The sequence below is a fragment of the Lampris incognitus genome, chromosome 10 (genome assembly GCF_029633865.1).
Source record: "Lampris incognitus isolate fLamInc1 chromosome 10, fLamInc1.hap2, whole genome shotgun sequence".
In the NCBI taxonomy this organism is placed as follows: Eukaryota; Metazoa; Chordata; class Actinopteri; order Lampriformes; family Lampridae; genus Lampris; species Lampris incognitus.
In genome coordinates this window covers 23,411,053-23,438,340 of record NC_079220.1, presented here as the reverse complement: position 1 = coordinate 23,438,340, position 27,288 = coordinate 23,411,053, and the positions used below count along the sequence as shown (strand labels likewise).

Sequence of the window (27,288 nt, the reverse complement as noted above, 5' to 3'; positions counted from 1 at the left end):
TAGCCTCTTGACCTTGTCTAGAACATATCGGCCTCTCACTCTTAAGTGCCTTGCCTCCGATGAAAAGCTATGGTTAGGATTGTCATTTCAAACACAAGTAGTTCTCAAGCTTGTGCACAAATTTCTGCAAAACGTGTCCACTTAAAAGTTTGCAGAAGCCCTCGCGCATGTGTGTGTGTGTGTGTGTGGGTGGGTGGGGGTGGGGTGGGGGGGCTACTTTTGGCTATTCCCGGTAGGGGTCGCCACAGCGGATCATCCGTTTCCACCATTATCCAAACCGCTTATCCAGCTCTCAGGGTCGCGGGGATGCTGGAGCCTATCCCAGCAGTCATTGGGCGGCAGGTGGGGACATCTGCCAGCTTTGAGTCTCTCTTCAGTGAAAAAGGTCAACCGGGGAAACCTGAGGTCATGTGTATCCATGAAGACATACTGCTCAAACAGGTTTGAGCTCCAATCGTGACTGAGGTAGCGTGCCACATTCCCTTCCATCTCAGCATCGATGATGTAGCAGAGATCCTCCCCGTCAAAGAAAGCCCTGGTAGTAGCTTTGGTGGCAATGTTTGAAGACTGCTTTGGTCTCTTTTCCTTTGCAGCAGGACCAGATTTTTTTCCTTTGCAGGCTACAGTCCCTGCAGGATCTGTTTCACCGTCTGAACAATAGACCTTAGGCTCATAATCCTCTTTATGAATCTCCACTCTCTCTATAAGGTTGAGTTTGGCAAAGTGTGTGGCTGAATGAGTGTTCTTCTCACCACATATAACTCTACTACTGTAAGCGCAAACGAAGGTGCCCTTGGCCACATCGTCTAGACATCGAATACCCCAGTCTCTGCCAGGAGCCATAAAGACTCGCAGCCGCAACTGAATGCCATGCTGTACTACCTGGTCGGAGCACATGCGAGGATTACAGCTACACCGAGCATTGCACTCATACAACGCAGTAATAATACGACCATTCAGTCTCTTGTGATTGTAGCCCGCATTGGCGTCCACTGGTCCCCCAGGGCTCAGGGAAGTAGCCTGAATAGTCAGTTAATGACATGAGCAAGCCACACTGTCTCTGCAGCCATCAGTGCAGTCACACCCTGGCATGAAGTCAAGGCTGTTGTTGATAGAGATATCGTCTTTAATCACACGTTCACTGCTGTAGGCCACCTCAGGGGGCCGGATAGTGTTGTGTTCATTGATGCAAGACACCTGCTGGTTCTCCTTGCCCTGAGCCAGGTCTGGAATGTAGATCTTAGGCGGAAGGGTCGCAAGAAAGGCACTGACAGACACTTGGGGGTCCAGGCAGAACATCTCCAGAAAGAGGAAATTGCAGTGTCAGGTAAAGGTAGTCTTGCACTGCTGCAATGCTGGAGAGGCTCAGGCTGCATGGACTGCGGTAATACAGATGGGATGACAACTTGGACTTATTTTTTATCACATTTAGGGGCTATCATGCACCAAAACCCATAGAGTTGAGGAATGAGCATTGGGTTGTGCCCACAACAATGTTTCACGTCCCAGTAGGCCTTATGTGATCCAGGCATGCAGTACAGCATTCATGTGGGGTATAGGTGACCAAAGCAGTAGTCGGGATGATGACTTCCTGTTCCGTGGCATTCCTGGAGACAACTGCCTGTCCAGTTTTTCTCGTTGAAGTGTTTTTTGCTGTCACATGAGTTGACGTGGAGCCATCCTGAGATTTACCAGTGTGGTTGGTCAGTAGAGTTGACCCTTCATCTTTTTGAACCAGCTCCATATGTTCTTTCATATTGACCAAGTGGTCCAGTTGTATAGAGCCTCGGTAGAGCCACTCCTCATGTTGGTCATCCTGAAAAATAACAATGAACCAAGTTGCAGTCAATCTGCTTCATATCACTCTGCGCTGCTTTCATCTCATACTCGACCAGGGGCGGGTACGGCCAGACAGTGAGAGTCTTGAATGAAATTATGTGGGTGCAGTCTGGAATATCCGTTTCCATCTCTCTCTCTCTCTCTCTCTCCCTCTCTCTGTGTATGTGTGTGTGTGTGTGTGTGTGTGTGTGTTTTAACCCAGTCCCATTTAAAGTATCTCTGCAAGATGAATTATTTAAACAGAAGCATTGTCAGTGCCTGCGTCCTGACTTCAACCTTACAATGACCCCTCCCTCGGCCGCGGTGCTCTTTCGGTGCAGCTTCAGTCTCGTTTGGATTTTTTTTTTCAATGTCACATTTGGGAGTATGCAAACCTAGGACACAATATACAAATTTGTACAGCAACTAGAAAAACTGTTTTTTTTTAAACAGTTGAGTGATTTAATTTGTCTCATGGTAATACATGGTCCTACCATGCTGAATGAAGAAATGTGTGGTTACCACGTTAGTTGAATTTTCAATTACGACAGTGTATTGTGCTTAGGTTACTCTAAATGAAATGACCTTCTACTGTGTCTGAAATTTGTTTTTCTTTTTTATCTTTGCTTTAAAGCTACAATCCTGAAGATTGGCAACTTGGTTTTATTTACTGACACCCATAGTGATACTGGCATGGTATCTCTCCAATCTAAGTCCCAGAGAGCCGCACCGCTTTGGTTTTTGTATCTTCCTCACTGATCCAAAAAAAAAAGAACTGAATTTTACTTTATTGATGTTGTAGTATCTGTTGGTAAAAGCCTATGCGCTTGTGCTGCCATATCTGCTTATTAGCCATAATTGCTTCGCTTCTTCTTCACACTTGTTGCTACTTGCCCCTCACATATGGCTGCTTTGGTGAACATATAAAACGCTGTGCACCAAATCACTATTGCACGCCAAAGACCTACCTGACAACAACCATTAAAATGAGTAACTGCAACATGGGGATCGCCGGTCGAATCCCCATGTTACCTCCGGCCTGGTCGGGCATCCCTACAGGCACAATTGGCCGTGTCTGAGGATGGGAAGCCAGATGTGGGTATGTCTCCTGGTTGCTGCACTAGCGCATCCTCTGGTCGGTCAGGGCGTTTGTTCGGGGGGAGGGGACTGGGGGGAATAGCGTAAGCGTCCCATGCGCTACGTCCCCCTGGTGAAACTCTTCACTATCAGGTGAAAAGAAGCGGCTGGCAACTCCACATGCGTCGGAGGAGGCATGTGGCAGTCTGCAGCCCTCCTGGATCGGCAGGGGATGGAGCAGCAACTGGGATGGCTCAGACAGTGGGGTGATTGGCCAAGTACAACTGGGGAGAAAAAGGGGGGGGAAAATCCAAAAAAAGCAAAAGCATCAGCGAGAATGATATTAATGACTTGGCTATTGTATAAAACGTGCTATCGGCAAACTATTAAAATTGCATTTGTTTGAGTCTTCAGGGTTGTAGCTTTAACGTCGATTAGAAAACCATATATCTCCAGGTACACATTTTGCTACTTTACAAATATGGGAAAATGAATTGTTTACATTCGTATAGATGACAATTAAGCAACTCAGAGGAAAAAGAAATCTTAAAGATTACGGTATTTAGCTTCTTCATGTTTATCTTAAGGCATCAAAGGCAGGCTAAACACTATGGCTACTGCATGCATCGTATTATGCGATATGTTAACCAGCTAAAAAAAAACAAAACAGTTCGCACTGTCACACTGCCAGAGTATTTGTATTGACTTATTTTTAGTGTAGTAGAGGCTTATTGACTTCACTTCTGCAAGCATTGCTGCTACTGGAAAAGTTATTAATTAATGTAGCTTCTTGTTATACAATTAGATGTTTGAATGTTGTCGTGCATACACAGTTCAGATTTCCAAAACCATCAAACCCAGCTAAACCGTATTTGATTGAAATATTCTGTCCGTAGTCCGTTTAAAGTCGGATTTTGTTAGTGCTTTTGTAAGTCATGTGGAATGATGTCAGACCTGTGCCGCTGTAGACTGTCGGGTCTTATCAGGCGGTAGAGGACGGGCGGGCGTTGGTCAGCCCTCCTCTTCCTCCATCCTGCCGTGTGGTGCAGCTGCATAGCATCTCCTCCTCCATGCTCTCCATCACAGGGTCGTAGGCTCTAGTTCGTTTACCTGCGAAGCCGACTAAAGCCGTGATGTCCGCGAAGCTCTAAAAAGAATGAACCAAAGTGGTGTTGTAGTTCCTGTCCAGACATGTGTACTCTAAAGGGAAACTTTACCCTAAGAACAGAATTCGGGTGTCGCCCGCGTGATATTGGAGAGTTCGGCATGCTTTAAGGAGGAATCACAGTCTCTGATGGGCATGTAGCATTGTCATGGTGACAGTACAAACTGTACAGATTGATTTATGAAGGGGACAGTGCGGACATTTTTCGATGAGCTATCGGCACCACTCCCAAATTGTCGTAAATGGTTCTGATTCTATTTTTCCTGAAGAATTTACAGTTGAGGACTTTTTTTTTATTTTCTTTTTTCTGTAACGTTCACGTGAGAGAGCACTGTAGCAATCATGGTGTTCGTTGTCACAAATACAGGCTGAAAGGTCCTGGTATGGGTGTCTGGGTGATGTGACGCAACATGGGGATCGGCAGTTCGAATCCCCGTGTTACCTCCGGCTTGGTTAGGCGTCCCTCTAGACACAATTGGCTGTGTCTGCGGGTGGGAAGCCAGATGTCGGTATGTGTCCTGGTCACTGCACTAGCGTCTCCTCTGGTTGGTCGGGGCGCCTGTCAGGGGGGCGGGGACTCGGGGGGAATAGCGTGTTCCTCCCACACGCTATGTCCCCCTGGCGAAACTCCTCACTGTCAGTTGAAAAGAAGCGGCTGCCGACTCCACAAGTATCGGAGGAGGCATGTGGTAGTCTGCAGCCCTCCCTGGATTGGCAGAGGGGGTGGAGCAGCGACTGCGATGGCTCAGAAGAGTGGGGGAATTGACCAGATACAATTGGAGAGAAAAAGGGGGGAAATCAAAAGAAAAAAGAAAGGTCCTGGTATCATGTGAACCACACAAATTCTGCTGTTGGGTAAAGTTCCACTTTATAAGCTTTCACATAACACGGCGTTCTTAGTGAGGACATGACGGGACAAAACTATGCCAATGGCTTTTTAGTGTAACATTGATGGACTATAAGCCCATTTTGTAGTTTTACCAAAGACCTGTACTGTAATTTCTTTTGTATTACATTTCATCCTTTTTTTTTTATTTCATCAACAAGAAACCTAATTTGACTAAAAAAATAAATAAATAAAATCACCCAGTACCTTAAATAGATTAACGCTTTCATTCACAATTACTAACAACATCTTTTTATCTTCTGACATTACCACTTGGTTTTCAGGTGGGTTGATAGACAAAATGATCAAAAACAACTTGGGTGAAATCCTAATTCAGTATCTGTGTATGGTTGATTCTGCGTAAGTGTGTAACGATGTTGGGGGCAGATTGGTGCGACTCGTGTGAGCCCACTGAGCTGCAAGGCACGACTGGCAATCAGCCATGTTGGTGTGGGGTCAGAGGTGAATGAGGGTTCTTGTTAGATTCTGAAGTGGCCATATAAACTTCTACAGGTTACTTTTTTCTTTCTTTTTTCTTTTGTTTTCCCCGCTTCATAATCTCAATCAGATCAAAACGGTGATGATTGTGCACTGTGTGTTATGAAGGTGGGCCTACAATGACTGAAAGGTGCTTTCTTTCCATTTAACTGTTTTTCCATTTACGGTTCCATAGATCTCGGTTTTGTTTTTGTTTTTTTCCTCAGCGTCATCGTCAGAGTAGTTTGTTTGGTGTTAAATGTATGAAGTGATGAGAGACAGGTGACTGTGGTGACTAGCGTTGACAGCAGATACAGAGCTAACTTTAAACCGGGACTCAGTGTTGTGATTGGTCGCCACCAACCCCCCAGCTGTCCTCACGGTGGTCCACAGCGATTCTCTAATGACTTAGTTAGAAGGTCATATCCCATTTATAGGCTCCCTACATTTGCTACATCACTTACATTTATCTGTAAAAACAGACAAAATTAGACTTGGAAGTACATCCGTGCCTTTTACGATGTTGAAATCATCCCGTTTTAATTGGAATCAAAGAATGTCGCTCTTGAGATGTTTTTCATCTCGCTTAGGTCCACAAATGTCAATTGTCTTACAAAATGTAACGATGGGGGGGAGTGAATTAAAATTTTCATCCAAATTGCAGTGCCTTAGAGTGTATTAGCAGTCAGGGAGTCATGGTCTGCAAAGGGGCCAGTGAGGCGGGGTGCATGTCAGGACCCCCGGACCACTCCTCAGAATGAAAGCATGTACAGTGGCCATGCCCTCTCTCGCTCTGTATTTGCCCTACCTTCTAAAGGAAACACAGCAATACCGACACATGATTTAGCCGATATCAATTATTCACTCACTTATTGGCACTAAAAATCGATTATTTGTGAAGAAAAGCACCAAAAACGGGAAGAGTCTTGTAAATGAACTGTAATAGATGTGTCATTATGCTCTGCATTGGAATAGTTTAATCTATTTTGCATTACTGTTAGTTGTTTTGTGTTTTTTGTTTTTTTTGTTTGTTTGTTTGTTTTCTAATATTATGAAAATGGAGCCTGAAGATTTATGCAATCTTGTACATGTATATGAGTATGATGTATGGAACTATTAAAATTTAGTAAGAAAAACAAAACTGTACAACAGATGTTGTTGAAACATAAAGAACCCGTATCTGAACGTGGAGCTTGTTCCACATAGCAGAGATAATTTTAGTAGAAATGTTATTTTAACATTGAAGCCCTGAAATATTGAATGTATTGTTCTAAATTAGATATTCAAGGAATAGGTCACTGGAATATTATGGAGAGCAGTAAATTCATTATAATGTAGCATCTAGTTGTGAATTGCTATTCAATAAAATAAATTTATAAAAATTAAAACACATGCAAGTTTTCAAGTTTCTGTATGTCAGTGTAATGATGAAAAGGGTAAGGAAAGAAATGTGTTTTTCTCAGGGCGATGAAATGATTTAATGGAGAACAATGTATGAAATCTGAGGAAACTGCATTTCACAGATTTATTTACCTTGATGTCAGTGGATTTAGATGTTTATTTATGAATAAGAGACATGTCCCTTATTTTGTGACAAGTTGTATGAGTATGTAGGTCACATTATTCTGATAATCCTAGAAAATATTCTGATGGTATTGATATTTTTTGTGTTATAAATACAAGACTTTAGCTGCAAGTCTCATAGAATAATACTTTTCTTTTCTACATTAAGAATTGTGTACTGCATAATGTTTTCTGTAGTGTAATACTAGTTTGTTAACACTTGTTTAAATGTTACACTACAGTTATGCAATGGTTTACAGAATTCACAATTATTTTTTATCATCTTGCGGATTAAAATAATTTTTCATCTCTAACGTGTGGAATTGTTACTGTTTCATGAACACAAACTCAGCCCTAAGATGGCCAATTGAAGTTTTCAGGCAAAACCAACAGAGATGAGAGAAGACTTTTTTACGGTTTTATTTTTGTGTAAATTATTTTTTTAAATGCGTGACGGAGAGCAGAGATATCTTAAAAGCAGTGTGGGTTACATTTTTTTTAATTTTATTTTTAGCAATTTGCAAAAAGCTTTTAGATGCAGCTTTGCTCACTGGCGATGCATCGGGCCAGGTTGGTATTGGATTGCTGAGTCCCGACAGCGTGACAGCTCCCAGCAGGCAGAAGATGAAATAAGTAACACATCAGTTGGCCTGCCGGTTGGAGACGATGGAACAGACCGGTCAATAACCAAATACATGTAAAGGCCTCAAAATGTCTGCATGACAACACTATAAAAAAAGCTAAAACCTCGTGATTTATTTTCTTGTTTGAAAAGTGAGAAAGAATCAAAACAAAATGAATAGTAAATGGAAGATATCATTAGCAGTTGGGGTGAATAGTGAATCAGTTCTGTGAAGCAGCTTGAACTTGGATTACCTCTTCCTCTGTTCTTGGAAACAAAATCATCTCCAACTTTTTCTAGGTCAGGTCTCACTCTGGAAATGCTACAGTCCATAAAAGCCGTAAGAGGAAAAGTACATGAAAAAAAAGTGAATACATTGCATGCTTTTTCATGAGCTGGTTTTATGATACCTTTTAAGGATGAGGTCAAAACCGGTTACAATGTGATGTCTTTGTAGAGCAACAATAAGACGGGGACCCTCGGTGAGATGATCCATCTTCAAAAGACACAAGGGAAGAGGGATAAGCATTGGGTACACCATCTATACTAGACCTCAAACTATGCTGTTTGATCGGCCTGTCTCACGGCCACGCTCCTCACCCTTCCATTACTCCTTGCTGGGAGAGCTAACATCTCTTGAGATGTGTTCACTCTGGTCTTCATCCAGCACGCTCATCCTCGCCGCCACTAGATGGCAGTCTAACCTCAGCAGCTGCTCCAGCATGTCCAGGTGGGAAGGCACTTGTTATTAGGGCGTCCGACATTGGATGGCACCAGAAGGCAGGTTGTCTGGCAAACAGTGCTGTGTAATAAGGACCCTGGTACCAACAAACAAGGAAAACCAGACATTTATTTTTCCCCAGCAGCATACAAAGGTTGTTTGCAGCTGAATCACAACATATTTCAACATCCATTCTGGAACAAACATTGCCAAAGTCCCAGTAAATAATCTATGGAACTGTGGGTGGAAGCTGGAGAAAAGAAAATAGTCTGTAACAAATGTCATGTATAACTGCAGATAAGATGTTAAATGTTTCATTTGTTGTATTTTTTTTCTGGTGAAAGTAAAACCATAGTTGTCTGAACATCCATGTGGAAGGGACAGTCATGCTCTCTGCTTGACTGCTGGTGTCAGAGTGTGGTTCTCTTCACGTAACAGGGAAGCAAAAGGGTCTGAGGATAGGGGGAGTATCTGAAATACAAAAACTTTATGTATTTTTGTTTTTCGTCAGTCTGTAAATACAGACCACAAACAAACACACACAGGTTATCAACCTAAAGTTCAAAGTCTTGTCAAATGAATGTAGCCACTACCTGCTCCTGCTTCATTATGTAGGTCTCAGTGCAGCACAGCCCCTCTGGGAAAAGTCTGTTCACATCTTGGATTGTTCTCTGATAGGATCCCGACCCTAAAACATTGATTATTGACATTTTAAGCATAACTGCATCAGTCATTTGTGTTCTACTACATGAGTTCTGCTGAACTCATGTAGTAGTACTGGGCTGACAGCACTGACCATAGATACCGTCTCTGCCAAAACAGGCCCTCCACAGAAACTAATCCTGGGCGCATGTTTGAGCCCAGTCCTACGTCCCCAGTATGTCCAGTAATCTCTTCACAGCGTTCTTCCTCTGGAGGCAAAGAGCCAGGGAGGGGCCAGAGCACAGGCGCTGCACATGGATATTATCGTCTGAGAGGTGCTACACAACCAAATGGACAAGAAGACTTGCTAAATTATATAAAACTCACAATAACATTGATGAAAGACACCTGTTTGCATTTTAGCTGGATTCTGAGACAACAGGTTACATTTTCAGTGGACACAAGTGACTCAGCTGTGCTCTTGTCCAGAGTCATGATATGCAGGCCCACCACGGCGAACCCATGCCGCTGAATTTCATTGAGTATTTTGGCCAGGGCACAATTCTAGACTCCAGGCTTGAAGACACACAACGTGAGCAGCAGCTGTTGATCTGAGCAGAATGTTTCACCGTTACCGCCAAACAGGATCACTGACTATGTGCATATCAGTATTCTACAATATCTTCATTGATACTCTTACTATTCATGATGACCAACTTTCAAGTTTCAGTTTGCATATGAATCTGGTCAAGATATGATTATGCACACAAAAAGCCTGTGTCAATTAACATCTATTTATAAATGGCCAATATTTGACTTATTATGATGGGGCAAGCTAAGCTACCTGTTAGCCCATGCAGAGCAGCAGTTCTGACAGTCATCCTGGTGTTCACTCTCTAGGACAGTGAATTTATATAAATATATATATATATATATGTGTGTGTGTGTGTGTGTATGTGTGTGTGTTTTTGTAGTTTTTTGTAGTTTGGATATATCTGTTCTTGTAGTTTGGATGTGTTTTTGTCTTTGTGTTACACTGCTGTGGGCTGGGGGAAATGGTATTTTGTTTCATTTCATGTACGCAAGTGCATGAAATGAAATGACAAATACATGTTCCTGATTCCTGATTATTTAGAATTAAATTTACATACAAACATGAATAGTAGTTAGTACAATTGCTTTGGAACTGGCCAATACAAAGAGATAAAACTGGAGCATTTACACTCACCTTGCATCATGCAACTTAACAGAGACTCCCTCTGGGAACCTAGAATATAGGGACATCATGCACCAGATACTGTTGGTTATTAGGTATGCTTCACTATGTTGAAGTATTGGTTGCATACGATCTGTCCAGTTTGCCATTTTATTCTAGAAGCTATTGTATGAGTATAGTATTCAGGCTAAATGATTCCTTTCTACTGAGAAACTCTGCCTTTCAGAATGGGTCTCAACAATACACACCAGTAGTGTTGCAGGGTCGAGGCAGAAACTTAAGTAATGGCCGTGTGCTGGGATCTGCAAAGAAGAGAACCACAATGATTGATTGATTGTCATAGTCAATGAACCACTGACAGTTACTCTAGCAATCAAGCCATATGTTGCTTTTCCAAGCTTTCCTACATTGGTAACACTACCTACCATTTGGAAAAGCAAGGTGCTCTCACGAGACCTTCTTGCTGTAGGTTTACTCAACCCAATACTTAAATCATCTGCTCTTCTAATTCAGCTGCACAACAAGTTGCATTCTTACAAAAAAAATATACAAACGTGCATTTGCATGAACATTTCTGACGTATACTGTAAACTACATTTCCAAATCCATGTTGTGTCTATATCAGTCCTTAAACTGATCACACTCCTATTAAAGGCTGTGATCCGTATAGGCTGAAATACTGACACGAGTTATCACTCAAAAACCCTAATACACTGTTTGAGACTAGTTCTCTGAATAAGTCACTACATTTTTTTGCCTCTAACTGCACAGTGCTGAACGTGTGAGGTGCACCTAATTTACCTGGAATCATCTCTCCCTCAGCAAAGAAAAGAGAGGCTTGTCTAAAGGCTGTTTGAGGAGTCGGTGACATCAGCATGCTCAAGTTAGCAGGGTCGTCATGAGGTAGGAGCTTCTGCAGCGCTGCAAAGGTGTCCACCTTTCTTAGGGCACACACCAGGGCAGGGGATGACACCAGGTAAAACAGGCTCCATCTCCAGAGCCTCTCCCCTACCTCGTAAAGGCTCAGCTCACTTGCCTGCGTTGGATTCAGTGATGGCAGCCACTTCAAACCAAGCAGCTCAAATCCAGCGCTCCCATCGGCACCTTGAGAGAGAGTCAAGGAAGGTGTTGGAGGAAAAAAATCTGGTTTCATAGAATTCATTTTGTTGTTGTTGTGCTTTACCATGACCCCCAGTGCATGTACCTCCACTCCACAACAGAAAGACATGTCTTAAAAAATAATTTTGAACATCACCAACTTTCTTGTCTACTACTACTACTACTACTTTCGGCTGCTCCCGTTAGGGGTCGCCACAGCGGATCATCCATTTCCATTTCTTCCTGTCTTCTGCGTCTTCCTCTGTCACACCAGCCACCTGCATGTCTCCCCTCACCACATCCATAAACCTCCTCTTTGGCCTTCCTCTTCTCCTCTTCCCTGGCAGCTCCATATTGAGCATCCTTCTCCCAACATACTCAGCATCTCTCCTCCACACATGTCCAAGCCATCTCAATCTTGCCTCTCTTGCTTTGTCTCCAAACCGTCCAACCTGAGCGGTCCCTCTAATATAATCGTTCCTAATCCTGTCCTTCTTCGTTACTCCCAGTGAAAATCTTAGCATCTTCAACTCGGCCACCTCCAGCTCCGCCTCCTGTCTTTTCGTCAGTGCCACTGTCTCCAAACCATATAACATAGCTGGTCTCACAACCATCTTGTAAACCTTCCCTTTAACTCTTGCTGGTACCCTTCTGTCGCAAATCACTCCTGACACTCTTCTCCAACCACTCCAACCTGCCTGCACTCTCTTTTTCACCTCTCTACTGCACTCCCCGTTACTTTGGACAGTTGACCCCAAGTATTTAAACTCAAATGCCTTTGTCACCTCCACTCCTTGCATCCTGACCATTCCACTGTCCTCTCTCTCATTCACGCATAGGTATTCCGTCTTGCTCCTACTGACTTTCATTCCTCTTCTCTCCAGTGCATACCTCCACCTCTCCAGGCTCTCCTCAACCTGCACCCTACTCTCGCTACATATCACAATGTCATCCGCGAACATCATCGTCCATGGAGACTCCTGCCTGATCTTGTCCGTCAACCTGTCCATCACCATTGCAAACAAGAAAGGGCTCAGAGCCAATCCTTGATGTAATCCCACCTCCACCTTGAACCCATCTGTCATTCCAACCGCACACCTCACCATTGTCACACTTCCCTCATATGTATCCTGCACCACTCCTACATACTTCTCTGCAACTCCTGACTTCCTCATACAATACCACACCTCTTCTCTCGGCACTCTGTCATAAGCTTTCTCTAAATCTACAAAGACACAATGCAACTCTTTCTGGCCTTCTCTATACTTCTCAATCAACATTCTCAAAGCAAACATCGCATCTGTGGTGTTCTTTCGTGGCATGAAACCATACTGCTGCTCGCTGATCGTCACCTCTCCTCTTAAACCTAGCTTCTATTACTCTTTCCCAAATCTTCATGCTGTGGCTGATCAACTTTATACCTCTGTAGTTGTTACAGTTCTGCACATCGCCCTTGTTCTTGAAAATCGGTACCAGTATGCTTCTTCTCCACTCCTCAGGCATCCTCTCACTTTCCAGGATTGTGTTAAACAATCTAGTTAAAAACTCCACTGCCATCTCTCCTAAACATCTCCATGCCTCCACAGGTATGTCATCAGGACCGACTGCCTTTCCACTCTTCATCCTCTTCATAGCTGCCCTCACTTCCTCCTTGCTAATCCGCTGAACTTCCTGATTCACTATGCCTACATCATCTAACCTTCTCTCTCTCTCATTTTCTTCATTCATCAGCCCCTCAAAGTATTCCTTCCACCTTCTTAGCACACTCTCCTCGCTTGTCAGCACATTTCCATCTCTATCCTTGATTGCCCTAACTTGCTGCACATCCTTTGCAGCTTGGTCCCTCTGTCTAGCCAATCGGTACAAGTCCTTTTCTCCTTCCTTAGTGTCTAATCTGTCATACAACTCACCATACGCCTTTGCCTTTGCCACCTCTCTCTTTGCTTTACGCTGCATCTCCTTGTACTCCTGTCTACTTTCTTCATCTCTCTGACTATCCCACTTCTTCTTTGCCAACCTTTTCCTCTGTATAATTTGCTGTACTTCCTCATTCCACCACCAAGTCTCCTTGTCTTCCTTCCTCTGTCCTGATGACACACCAAGTACCTTCCTAGCTGTCTCCCTCACTATTTCTGCCGTGGTTTTCCAGCCATCTGGCAACTCTTCACTACCACCCAGTGCCTGTCTTAACTCCTGCCTGAACTCCACACAACAGTCTTCCTTCTTCAACTTCCACCATTTGATCTTCGGCTGTGTCTTCACTCGCTTCCTCTTCTTGGTCTCCAAAGTCATCCTACAGACCACCATCCGATGCTGCCTAGCTATGTTCTCCCCTGTCACCACCTTGCAGTCTCCAATCCCTTTTAGATGGCGCCTTCTACATAAGATATAGTCCACCTGTGTGCGCTTTCCTCCACTCTTGTACGTCACCCTGTGTTCCTCCCTCTTCTTGAAATATGTATTCACCACAGCCATTTCCATCCTTTTCGCAAAATCCACCACCATCTGTCCTTCCACATTTCTCTTCTTGACTCCATACCTTCCCATCACCTCCTCATCACCTTTGTTCCCTTCACCAACATGTCCATTGAAGTCCGCTCCAATCACCACTCTCTCCTCCTTGGGTACCCTCTCCACCATGTCGTCCAACTCATTCCAGAATTCTTCTTTTTCATCCATCTCACACCCAACTTGCGGGGCATATGCGCTGATAACATTCAGCAATAAACCTTCAAACCACCAACTTTCTTGTCTGCTGGTCAGAATTTGGTGTAGGAGGCTCAGTTCCTGGCTCATATCCTTTCCACGTAGGGAAAGGATCACCACCTGCTCCATCTCTGGGTCAGATAGATACCTGCAACCAGACAGGAGCAGCCCAGAATGTTCTGGTACCTACGTGAAAAAGAGCAGACACCCGGAAGAGAGAGAAACGGGCATCAGGAAGGGAGCGTAGCTTTGAAGAATCTTCACCAACAAGATGCATACAAAGCTTACCGACGTTTCTCAGCAAGCTGTCACTGTAGGGCGCGATATGAAAACAGCAACTCGGCTCGACCACTTCCGTCGTATTGAGCCTGGACCAAATGCATCCCAGCACCTTTTGTGTTTCAAATTCCCTCATCAGAGCTGAAGCAATAATCACAAGCGGAGAAATATTTGCAAATGCCATTTTCCTAAACAATGAAACAGTCTTTTATGTCTTTGACTTGAGCTATTTTTTATTATAATTACTTTTTCATGTAGTTTCTATTCATTCTGAATATTTCCCCCCCCAATTGTACCCGGCCAATTACTCCACTCTTCCGGGCTGTCCCAGTCACTGCTCCATCCCCTTTGCCGATCCGGGGAGGGCTGCAGACTACCACATGCCTCCTCCGATACATGTGGAGTTGCCAGCCGCTTCTTTTCACCTGACAGTGAGGAGTTTCATCAGGGGGACGTAGATCTTGGGGAGGATCACACTAGTCCCCGTCCCCCCCCGAACAGGTGCCTCGACCGACCAGAGGAGGCACTAGCAGCGACCAGGACACATACCCACATCCAGCTTCCCACCCGCAGACACGGTCAATTGTGTCTGTAGGGATGCCCAACCAAGCCAGAGGTAACATGGGGATTTGAACCGGTGATCCCCGTGTTGGTAGGCAACGGAATAGCCCTTTACGCTACCCAGACGCCCCATTCTGAATAAATTTTTAAGTCTATTTTACTTAGATAAGAGAGGGGACAGAAAGGTACTACATTATGGAGCGAAAGAGAAATAATATGCAGCAAAGGTCCCAAGACATACAGCTTAGGCCTGTGTCTATAAAGATTTTCATATACTGGAGTTTTGAGAAGTGAATTATGTAACACTGTAAGAATTTTATTTGGTACCTGTGGGCAGACTGGTTGCGTGGTGCCAGGCATTCTCCCCCCTGAATAGTAAGACCAGACAGTGTGAGGACAGTTCCACTCGCTCCTGATCCAGGATGATGGTAGGGGGACTGCAAAAGACATCTACCTGGGGAGGGGGTTAGCTCTAAGGATGTGGCAAAATGTTAAGTATATATACACAGAAAAGTTCCCTAAGTAACCATGAATATCACTTTGACCACTGGCTGCCCATTTCAGACCATTCCAGGCATCGAAAATGCCACTAATAGTTAACATGGGTGTTTTCGGACTGTGTCAGAAAATCATCATGAACACAGGGAGACTATAGAAATTCGACACAGAAGGGCCAATACTTAACTGTTCTATTCTTTCCTAGTCTAGTCTTCTATGGTTTTAATTTTCCACTGAAAACTTGTGAAACTGGATGTCAGTTTGATCCAGAGAGGAGTGTCTTCGGCTCACCTGTTGGCTGGTGAGACCCAGAGCTTTAGCCTGCTTGACAGCGAGACAGAGCCTCTGGAGCCCCTTCAGAATGAATCCTCTACGCTGACACACAGCCAGCAGACAGGCATAGCAGCATGGAGTCATGGCCGGCAACGCCACCAGGACAATGTCAGCTATGGGGGAGTGGGGTCAGGGGTCAGGGTGGGGGATTAACATCTCAACTTGACTTAAATCAAAGTGTGAACACAAAGCAAACTTCTCCCCATGATACTTTGTTTTTGCTTGCATTCAGTGTTGAGTTACCTTTAGTTGTGGCGCACAGGGCAGCAGAGGATCTTAGTAAATGGGACAGGCCGTTTCCTGCTCCATCCTCTGGTGGTGTAACTCTTAAGTATAAAAAAAGTACACAAAGGATCATTTTGGGGTTTTTTTGTTTTTATGTGAATTGCTATATGTTTGGCATCAATCCCATCAGAATATATAAGTCTCAGTACCACCAAGGAGGCCACATGCTCGAAACAGAGACTTTCCTTTTTTTGTTTTTTTTTTCTTCTTAATGGTACTTGGCCAATTACCCTATTTTTCCGAGCTGTCCCAGTCACTGCTCCACCCCCTCTGCCAATCCGGGGAGGGTTGCTGACTACCACATGCCTCCTCTGATAAATGTGGAGTCGCCAGCCACTTTAAAATCCATTCGTCTTTTAAAATAGTTTTAACTGGTTTCAAGTGATTTTTTTTCTTTCTCAAATTTATTTCAAATCTGAAATAGTTAATTTATGAATAATGTGATACTAAAATGAAAAAAGAAGGAAACTGAGGGGAAAAAACAGGAAATACAAGCTCCTTACCCCTAAGACATTAAGCATTTGAAAAGACTTTAACTCATTGTCCAAATATTACTGGAAATATATTAATATAATAATATATTATAATATCATAATATTACTGGGGAGGGAGTGCTGCATCTGGTACATGAGAGCAAATTTCGATAGCAAACCTATGGTTCAGAGCTTGGTCAAGATTCGGTAAGCCTCCTCCTCCATGTCATCCTGAAAACCACATGCATAGTTTCCTGTGTGCTTGGCTGGCTGGCTGAGGTGAGGAGAAGAGAGGATGGTCTTTGCCTCTGCAGTGGAGAGCATTGGTGGATTTTAGATTTGTCCTTTTAGCCACAAGGGGATCTGAAGGACCAATTAGATGCTGCCACACTGAGTGGGCAGATGGACCCCTGACAGCGAGGGTAAGGACAGGTTCGCTGGGCTCTTGGTCACTCTGAGTGTTTGGATCCCCTCCTGTGAGATGGGGGCAGTTGTCATGTAAAGGTACAATCTGTAATGGCACACACTGCCACAGCTATGTGGAGGACTGCGACAATCTGAGCACTCTACTGACAACAAAGAAACACGACATATCTCACCATCAGGTCACCAATTTTGTATACTGTACTGTACATTGTACGTATACTGGTACACTCTGTCATGTCCATCTACCTCAGGTATGTATGTAAGTATCCTGCTAACATTTATTTCAGCATCTCTGATATATTATCTGCATCATTGCACTTTATTGCCTCTTATTTCACCTGTATAAAGTCAATCCTTGTGTATACATCTGAAGATTGCTGTGTTGTAGTATTGTTATTCTAAGTTAAGTACGCTGAGGGAGCCACAAAACCGGAGCTAAATTCCATGTGTGTGCAAAGCTAAATGGCCAATAAACTTGATTCTGACTCGGATTCTGACATGGTCAGTCTTATTTGTGTCCTACCAGAAGTGTCACTAAGCAGCTCTCGTGTTGGGTAGAGGAGACACAGGCCGCAGACTTCGAGGCCTGAATCCAGGATCATTTGGAGGGTGGGATGAGTCACAAGGGGCTGCACGAACCAGGCCTTGTACCCCAGAGCAACGGCAACCTATGGCAAAAACCAAAAACAGTTAACAACAACAGTTTGGACTGCTCCGCATTTACTGAGCCCACTTCTCTTGCAAGAATGGTTACTGAAGAGCAACAATGTTTAGAGAGCACATGCTTCCTGCTTAGGCCTGTTGGAAATCACCTCTGTGTGCAGCTGCTGAGTGGACATCGTCTCTGCCCTTCGACAAACAGGTTCCTGAATTTCCACTGTCTGCCAGTAAAAGCCTGGACTCAAACCAAAAGTCCCATCTAATTGCTGAAATACAAAGCCAAGAAAACTTGATATGGGGAAAAATGTGTACGATGATTGAGTTTTTTGAGATGGACGGACTGACTCACTGCCATTTCGTCTGAGCTGATGAAGATGAAACGGTTTAGACAGGATGAAGGCAAGTGTATGGCTGAGGTGTATGCCTGTTGGTCGAGCAAGTTTTGGAACTGAGGAAGCCACTGCGCGGTCTCCCTGAGAGACATCTGAGAGAGGAACCTGCGGACATGGTGATGGAAGACGCGGTCTGCCTCCACACTCTTTTTCTACAATGACAAGAAAAGCTTTGCATCAGTGCTTGAATAAAAGTGAAATTTAAAAAGGGAAAGAAAGAAATATGTGAGTAATAAAGATTTGTATTCCCCATTTACGTTTGGTTTAGCACAGTGACGATGGCTGTCTTTTTCATGAGACACCGCTAACACGTGTAAAGCCAGCCCGTCCTCATTCCACAGCTGCTGAAGACCTGCAACCCAGAATGGGACATCTGGACCAGGCTGGCCTTCACTCCACTGGGGGCCTGAGCCAACCTACACACACATAACCCAGAGACCCAGTACATGCCACTAGCTTTGAGGAACAAGCATCTATTCTTTATGGTCAGTTAGCAATAATAAATTACATATTCCACATTATTAAACATTGGGCCCATGAGTGATAAAGTGTCTTGTCAAGGAATTGCCCTTGACGTAAGCTGTTGCCCTCGAACTAGATGATTCAGTTTTTTGTTCAAACCTGCCAGTAGGACCATTAAGTGAATGTGATGGCATGGAAAAACAATTGACCAAATATGAGAGGAAAAACAAAAATGACAACTGATTGGTTTGCTGACCAAGATAAACACATTTCCCTCATGAAATAAAAAAGAAACCCACACTCTGATGCAGCATTTCACCATTTACTCACAGATAAACAGACAAGACTTCAGTCCCATATGGGACTTTGTCAAGTCACTGAGACAAATGTGGATTGAACAGGTAAAACCACTGAGGAAAGGAAGCAATGTAGACAGCATCTTTCTCATACTGGAACTCTTCTGGAATCATAAACTCAACACGTCGACATAACAGGGTTTCAATCAAAAACGCAGTATCAGGCTGTTTTTCTTTATCCTCTTTATTCACTTTTGACCCCTTCTGAATGCCCACATGAAGAACTGTGGTGTTTTTAACTGACAGTGGACTGAATGGGATTTGACTGCTGAACTTTACAAGTGAAGCATTTAAATGATTAACTTATATATTGCTCAATGAGAAAACATTGGCAAATGGGCAGATGAATTGTATATTCACCATCTTGCTTGTATCTTTGTAATATATATATATATATATATATATATATATATATATTTTTTTTTAACATGTTAAGGTTTTTTTTTTTCCCTTTTTCTCCCCAATTGTATCTTGCCAATCACCCCGCTCTCCGAGCTGTCCCGGTCACTGTTCCACCTCCTCTGCCAATCTGGGGAGGGCTGCAGGCTACCACATGCCTCCTCCGATACATGTGGAGTCACCAGCCGCTTCATTCCACCTGACAGTGGGAAGTTTGGCCAGGGGGACATAGTGCGTGGAAGGATCACGCTATTCCCCCCAGTTCCCTCTCCCCCTCAAACAGGCGCCCCAACTTACCAGAGGAGGCGCTAGTGCAGCGACCAGGACACATACCCACATCCGGCTTCCCACCCGCAGACATGGCCAATTGTGTCTGTAGGGACGCCCGACCAAGCCGGAGGTAACATGGGGATTCGAAGCAGCGATCCCCGTGTTGGTAGGCAACGGAATATACCACCACACCACCCGGCTGCCCAACATGTTAAGTTACTGTTGTAGGGAGAGAGGTTGTGGGCCCACACCAATTATTGTCACATGATGTAGCATTTACATCTAGGAGAGGAAATACATTGACCACAGATTTATGTTCGATTGAAAAAAAACGTCTTTCTGTGAGTAAATGGTGTAATGTAGCCTCAGAGTGCGGGTTTCCTCTCTATTTCACTGATTCCCTGTCACGCAGCACCGATGTGGATGTTTGTAGCTACAAAACTCTAAAGCATGCTTCCTTTGTCCATTTTTCATAGCAGGACTGTTATGTGAAAAAGAACTGAAAGTACAGCATCATATAGCCACAAAGATTAAAAGACTTCTAACCCAGGCAAAGAAAAGCACAAGAGGGAGTGTTAACACCTGTAGGATCAGGTCAAATAAAATCAGTCAACAAGACATAAAAATATGCAACACTGGGACCAAAGCTGATAAATTTTTTCATATTCACACCATTACTTGAACATTTCATAGTATTGTTTTTCTTGTACTTCATTAGTTAAGCAGGGCTGACCCTGCTTATAAGGATGGCCAATGTTTCCAAGGATTTCTATGTCAGAACATAATACAACAACTCAGAAAAAAAACCAAAAAACAACTTTTATCTGAGTAGATTGGGGGGGGGGGGGATGCTTACTCACCAAAGACAGAAACAAGCCACTAAGACATTGTATATGTGGGATTTGGCCATAGCGGAATCTCACTTTTGTAATTTGCCATGATTGCTGCCTGCAACCACACCAGGGCTGCATAGGCTAACAGTCATCAGCAAATGCCTCTTATCTTCAATGCCTGCTGGTAGGCTCTTAGCTGGATGTAGATAAGATGCTTCATGAAAAACAAAACAGTAACAAAATATAAAAAATAAAATGGAAATAACATTTTTTTTTTTTTGGTCATTTTAATTCCCTCTTTTCTTTTGTGGCACTTGTTTTTACCACATCATAAAGAATGTCAGCATTCTCAGCAGCTGGCTATTTACCGGTGACAGATTCAGTTGGGCAGTGGCTTTCCAGTTCCTTTAGAATTTGCTGCTGTTCTTCATGTCGCCTCATCTGATGAACTTGCTGATTTTGTCACTGGTAACTAACAAATGCATTGACACTAGTAAGACAATTATTTTATGACAGAGCTGCAAAACTGGTTGCATGAGGTAAGTTGAGAATCCATACCTCAGCTGCTCTGATTTGTTGGCTGTACTTTGCTGAGTAATAGGCATTTTCTCTGCTTTAGGATTTCTGGTGCAGTGCAGGTTATTCGACCAATAAAGAGAACAGCTTTTGTCTATCTATAGGAACAAAAGGTGGCTGAAGCTCGTCTTTTAGTCCCTGGCACTGGATTTCCAGCACCGATTCTTGAGGATCTGCCGGCTTCTCAAAATGTTTGTTCCTGTTTGCATTCATCTCCCGCAACTTTCGAAGTAGCATACTCTTGCGAGTTACTTGCCTAGTAGCAGAGGAAAAAAAATAATCATTTGAATTTAAACGAAATATAGGTACTATTTTCTGAATAGTATTTTATTTTTCTAATAGAGCAAATATTCACCTGTCTCTCTTCTGTGATTCAGCCAGTTTTCTAATGTCGGGCTTCACTGCAGGTGTCTTTTCTTCATGAGAGCTTTGTTTGGCTGCATTGGATTCTGATAAAATGCTAGGGCTTTTCCTGTGTTTTTATTGAAGGATGAGGGCAACGCAAACCCATATACACTGTTGAACATTTCAGCCGGCTTTTCTGCAATTCTGCTTCTATCTCCTCTAATGTTTTTTTCCCATGCACCATTCTGTCTATATGACATAAAAATGTGTGCTTGTTATCTTTTTCTTTCTTAAATGTTACCTTCAGAAAACTTTATTTGTGATTATTAACTTACCTGAAATGAGAAGTAGTTTGGACAGGTTTTGATTCATTCCCAGATGACTGCTGCCTGTGGAAGATGATTAGCTTTTCCATTATATCTTCCTGGGCCCTTTTGCTGTCACCCTCTGTGAAAAAAATTTGAATAGAATTTGAATACACAACATGTCCATTCATTTGAAATTTCACCATAAATGATCTGTAGAATATCAAATAACCTTCTCATCGCTAGTTATAACCAATCCAAGCCTTGGTCATAATTGAACATACCTAAGTCTGTTTTAACAGGTCCATGTGAATTACATCCCTCCACGGATGGCCCATTCTCACTGAGAGTTTGAATGACTTCATCCAAGTCCAAGTTGTCAAGTAGCTGTTTTAAATACACATGGCAAAAACAGCAGTTTGCTGAATGTTAAAAAAAAAAAATCCTGGAAGAATATTCGCCTGCCTCAAACATGAGTAAGTGATTCTCACTAACTGCGAGCTCACCGTAAATGACAGAATGGGGAAATGCTTGTCAGATGTTCTGTTGACCAAATGTGTTTTCAAAGAGATATTTGGGCCATCTCCTCTCAACCCCGACAGTTTACTCTGGCAAGCATCACTCTGCAAAATAGCGGTCATTAAAAATGAAAGAAAAGAGAATAAGAAGTGTAACAAGGCATAACAAGTTATAAAAAAGACAACAAACACACCAAAAAGACTTTGTGGTGTGTTTGTTGTGTCACAGCAGTAGTGTCCACAGGCATGCTAGTTAGAGAAGATGTTATTTCAAGGCAATATCATCTACTTACAGCATGACCAGCGGAGGAGTGTGGTGTGTCTTGCGCTACAGCAGGGATTTCCAACACTTCACCTTCATACACTCTCTCATGGTGGTTTACAGCTACTTCCTCGGACCGGCAGGTCTGTGCTACAGATTTCAACAGTTCCTGATCACAAACACACATTTACACAAATAAACAAACCCTTGTTGATCACGTGATTCAGGAGACATGGGATAAGAGAAGACGTATTATTTGGGCAACCCCATTTGGGATGCGGTTAAATGAGCTGACCTCTACTTCAGCGTCCTCGCACAAGTAATCCTCTAAGTGTTGTTTCTGGGAAGCGACGAATGGTCGTCGAAATATGGTTACGTCTTCTTCATTCTCAGACTGCAAATGCATTACACTATTAGTTCAGACAGCACTTGAGTTGGCGTAATTTGCTAGCCACTAATGCTCTCACCGATAAAGAAACACACTTACTGATGAAGGGTCAGAGTCGATGGACGGTATTTGTGGCTTTACACTTTCAAGAAACGAATTCCAGTAAGACGAATGATTCAAGTCAATATCACCGAGTCAGCAGGAGGATTTATAAAGTGGAACACGTTAACTAGCTAGCATGTAGCTAGTTAAGTTAGTGGTGGTGCTGGGCGTCTTCAGTTACCGTGGCAACAGCAAGTGTTGTCTGTTTACTGTTTTCGGAAACAACAGCTTCACTCATGAGGACCCCTACTCGTTTAAAACTCACTTATAGGTTCATTCTGGGTTTATTGTTGGTGTGAGCCTTTGGCTACGATTTGTACATGGAAAGAAAACTCCATGTGTATTTGCGGCAGACAAACGTTTAGTTTGTAACAAAGCAGGCCATTATCTTGACTAACCTTTACAGACTTTGTCTGCATTTTTTATAACGTGTTTTAATTAATATGGATAAACGATTTGAGCGGTGTTTTGCGTTATTAATGGGAACGCACAAATTATACTTCAGTTTATATTTTAAGTATATACAATTTATGTTGATATGATTATGATTATCTTTATCATTATTATCATAATTACCATCATGTGACCAATGTGCTCTGTCTTTCTTCACAATATAGGACACAGTATTGTAGAACACACTTGGAACAGGGCCCCCAAATTTTTAAAAGTATTTATTCGTGAAATGATATACAGTCCTTTGCATTTTATGTCATTATGAACTAAACTGAACGAAAAAAAAAATTCTTGGTCCGTTTCAGCCATTTTTAATTTTCATTTCATTTCCCCTTTACTTCAGCATTACTGGTTAACTGGTTCAAGTCATTATTCCTTATAATTAAACAAATGTAATTTTTAAATATAGCTTGAACTCTTTTAAACAAAAAAAAACTGTCTTCTCAGTGAGGTTTTTTTTCAGAGCCTCTCTGAAATGTCAACACTTTTAAAGTCCCCTCGAATTTGAAAAATTATATCTTCCATCAAACTATTGGTTGGTTGCATTTAATTATTTGTTAAAGGCCTTATCTGCTACATGTCCTCTTAGCAGTTAAGGAAGGGTTCATTGCCAATATCCCGAAGGTCCCGGCCTACAAGGCTTGGTGGGCTGCTGCACGTAATGTTGTTGTATATGGTGATGGTAGTGTCAGGCTCTTCGCCCTCTGCATGGGTCTCCACCTGCCGAGGTATCACCAACGGATTCCTCAAACTGTAGTTTCTGAGTGGAAGGGTACTGCAGTCACATTGCCACTGGTTTCCTGACAATAACAGCTTTTCCAAACCCTCTGGTAAATCGGGATAAATGCTGGTCAGAGCATTGTCTCTCAGATCAAGATAGCGCAGCTTTGGCAGTTGCTGCTTTGTGCCATTTTGCAGAAATTGCCGGAAAAGATTGTTGGAAAGGAGCAAGTATTCCAGATTTTTAAGGCCAAAAAATGTGTGGCTCATGATAGCCTCCAAATTGTTGAAACTCATATCTAATCCCAGCAGGCCTACAAGATCAGCAAAGCTCTGGTGTTCCACCATGGAGATGTTGTTGTGTTGCAGGAAGAGCCGCCTTAGACTGGAGAGTCCTGTAAAAGCCTGAGTTGTGACCTTTGTTAGACAACCCCTGTCCAGATGAAGACTGTGCAGCTTTGACAGACCTTTGAAGACTTGGTCTGGCAGACTGTGGAAACAGCTTCCGGACAGGTTGATGACAGCCACGTGAGAGAGGCCTGTGAAACTGCCCACTTGGGCCTCCTGCAGCTGGTTGTGCTCCAGCTCCAGCACCTCCAAATGACCAAGTCCTTCAAAGACCTTCTCACCAAGGGCACGGATCCTGTTGTAACTGAGACGTAGCTCTTCTAAGTACTGCAGGTCCCGGAAGGTCCTGGGCCTTATTCCTGCAATGGAGTTGTTGGAGAGACGCAGCACATGAAGACTGTGGAGACCCAAGAAAGTCTCATCGTGGAGAGTTGTTATCCTATTGTTTGTGAGGTCCAACCACCTGAGTGACTTCATGCCTACAAATGCCCTTGGTACCACCGTGACAATCTGATTCTGAGCGAGGTAGAGCTTTTGCAGTTTCGGGAGTTTCAGAAACACATTAGCTTTGATGACCTTAAGGTAATTTCCCGTCAGATCCAACTCTTTAAGTTCAGTGAGACTTTGAAAGAGCTGCGGCTGCAAGTAGGCCAGTCGGTTCCCTGCCAGGACCAGCTCACGTAGGCCATGTAGGTCATGGAAAGCTGTCTCTGGCAGGACTGCTAAGGAGTTCCACCCCAGGTTTAGAAGCCACATATGCGAGAGGCCAGTAAACAGCCTCTCCTCAATGCGCGATAGCTGGTTATTATGGAGACTGAGGGAAGCGAGGTTAGGTGTGTTCTGGAAAATTGTACCTGGTAATGACCGGAGGCGGTTGCGTTCAAGGTGTATGTGAGCTAGCGACCTGAGCCCTTTGAACACCTGAGGGTCAAGCGTCACAAGCTGGCCGCTTTGTAGATTCAGAAAGTCCAGATTGGTAAGATCCTTAAATGCGCCCGCTGGGAGAGAGGTAAATAAGTTGGCATCCAGCCAGAGGGCATGTGTGGAGACAGGCATGTCAGATGGTACTTGCGTTAAGTTACGTGCACTGCAGTACACATTGAGCTCTAAGCTGTAGTCGTCATGTAGGCATGTGCATCCTTTTGAACATGGAATAGGCTCCTCAGTCACTTTCTCACCCCCTGTGTCAGGGTCTGGCAACACCAACGATGTTCCCAGTGCCCACAGCACCAACAGTACAATGGTTTGCATACCAGCTGTGGGTAAAGTATTGATCTGCATTAAGCTGTAGAAATATACAAACAGCAATTTCAGTCTTGCTCCTCTTGGAGACTTGGAGAAAACAGTAAATTTACCATGCTATCAAATCTGATGACTTTTTTTTTTAACATATTATTTGTTGTAGTTTTGAGTTGTATTAAGTTTTGGTCATGCGTCTGAGCCTAAATCATATTATGTTATCTTACCTTCTTTCTTAGTGTTGAATCAAGGTCCACAGACACTGAAACACTGAATGAGCAACCTTTGTGCAATTTGTTTGTATGCAGAGCAAAAAGCCTGCCAAGCCCAAAAACTTTTTTTTTTGAATCGCTGACCCACTAAATTCATGCAAATTAACCCATTAATTTCCATGTGTTTCCTGTTGAAGTTTTCCGGTATGTTCATGTATATTGAGCTGCTTATTTCCCCCCAAAAAGACATAATTTTAAACAAAAATGCTTTGTTAACGCATTAAATAATTGACAATAATTATTATAAACAATTGTAGCCAAGTAATTTTCTAAATATTTTGTGTTTTCTTAAGGTAAAAGAGACCATGCTGTGATTTTCTCATGATTATATAATAGTCCATTGAGCTTAAGACAGTAAGTCCATTGAGCTTAAGACAGTCACATCACAAGCTTGTAGAGCTGCTCCCATGAGCATTATAATTGTATGTATAGACTTGTGTTATTGCTAATGTATCATACATCTACTGTACAACAACTAGGGCTAGCAAGGGATCAAGTATGTCATGCATCATGCAAAGTGGCCTTTGCTGTTTACCAACGCAAAGGACACTGAGAGGGTTTACTGTAGATTTTGTCTGATAGTGGTGCAGAGGTAAGAGATAAGATGAACTCAGTAAACCTAACCTGTATGTGATTAAATTATATAATGATATGATGTGATGTGATATATCAGAATCAGAATCACTTTATTAGTCATTTCATTTCAGGTACTTGTGCACCTGAAATGAAATGAAATATAATTTCCCCCAGCCCATAGCAGTGCAACACAAAGACAAAAACACATATCCAAAAACTACAAGAACTACAAGAACACATGTATCCAAACTAACACATATCTAAACTAAACAACAACAAAAAAATCACGGTCCAGGAAAATGAACACCGGCCAGGATGACTGTCGGAACTGCTGGTCTGCATGGGCTAGCAGTTAGCATAGCCTGCCCCGCTTCCGCATTCTGTCAGACCGCCCTCGGTGATCCTCTTCAGGTGCAGCTCCAGTCAGGGCCGTGGTCCTTGGGCCCACAGGACGCAGCAGACCAAGCTCTCTCAGCCAATACAATGCTAGCTCTCCCAGCCAGACACCTTCAATACACCTCCCTGCACACCACACAACGACACTAAAAACACAGTCAAGGCTAGGCAAGGCCACCACCAGACTGCCCTTGGTGTTATTGGAACTGCCGGTCTGCATGGGCTAGCAGTTAGCTTAGCCTGCCGTGTTCCTGTGTCCTGTCAGACCGCACTTGGTGCTACCTCTTCGGGCACAGCTCCAGGCAGGATCATGGTTCCTGGGCCCACAGGATGCAGCAGACCAAGCTCTCCCAGCTGATCCAATGCCAGCTCTCCCAGCCATCAAACAAAGACAAAATTTGACACAGATGTGGACAAAGACACTGCATGGATGGTACTGGGTGAAGCTGCTGCAAACGTAAATTCACTCTGCCATACTTCCACACCGGTACTGCGTGAGGCCGCTGCAAACGTGAATTTGCTTTGCCATTTTCCCACACCAGAAGCGGAAAAAATATGATGATATGATAT

The 27,288-nt window shown here is 43.3% G+C and overlaps 1 protein-coding gene and 1 pseudogene across 1 annotated transcript; both read right to left on the bottom strand.

The window, feature by feature from the left end:
- Positions 1-244: 244 nt before the first annotated feature.
- LOC130119347 (histone-lysine N-methyltransferase SETDB1-A-like) lies at positions 245-7,291 on the bottom strand (annotated as a pseudogene).
- Positions 7,292-23,560: 16,269 nt separating this feature from the next.
- On the bottom strand, positions 23,561-25,486 carry igfals (insulin-like growth factor binding protein, acid labile subunit). The gene has a single exon (XM_056288500.1). It carries the CDS (start codon positions 25,484-25,486, stop codon positions 23,753-23,755), a length of 1,734 nt encoding a protein of 577 aa, XP_056144475.1. The 3' UTR covers positions 23,561-23,752.
- Positions 25,487-27,288: the final 1,802 nt, after the last annotated feature.

Coding starts and splice junctions, on each gene's coding strand:
- igfals (XM_056288500.1), bottom strand. CDS start 25,486: ATGCAAACCATTGTACTGTTGGTGCTGTGGGCACTGGGAACATCGTTG.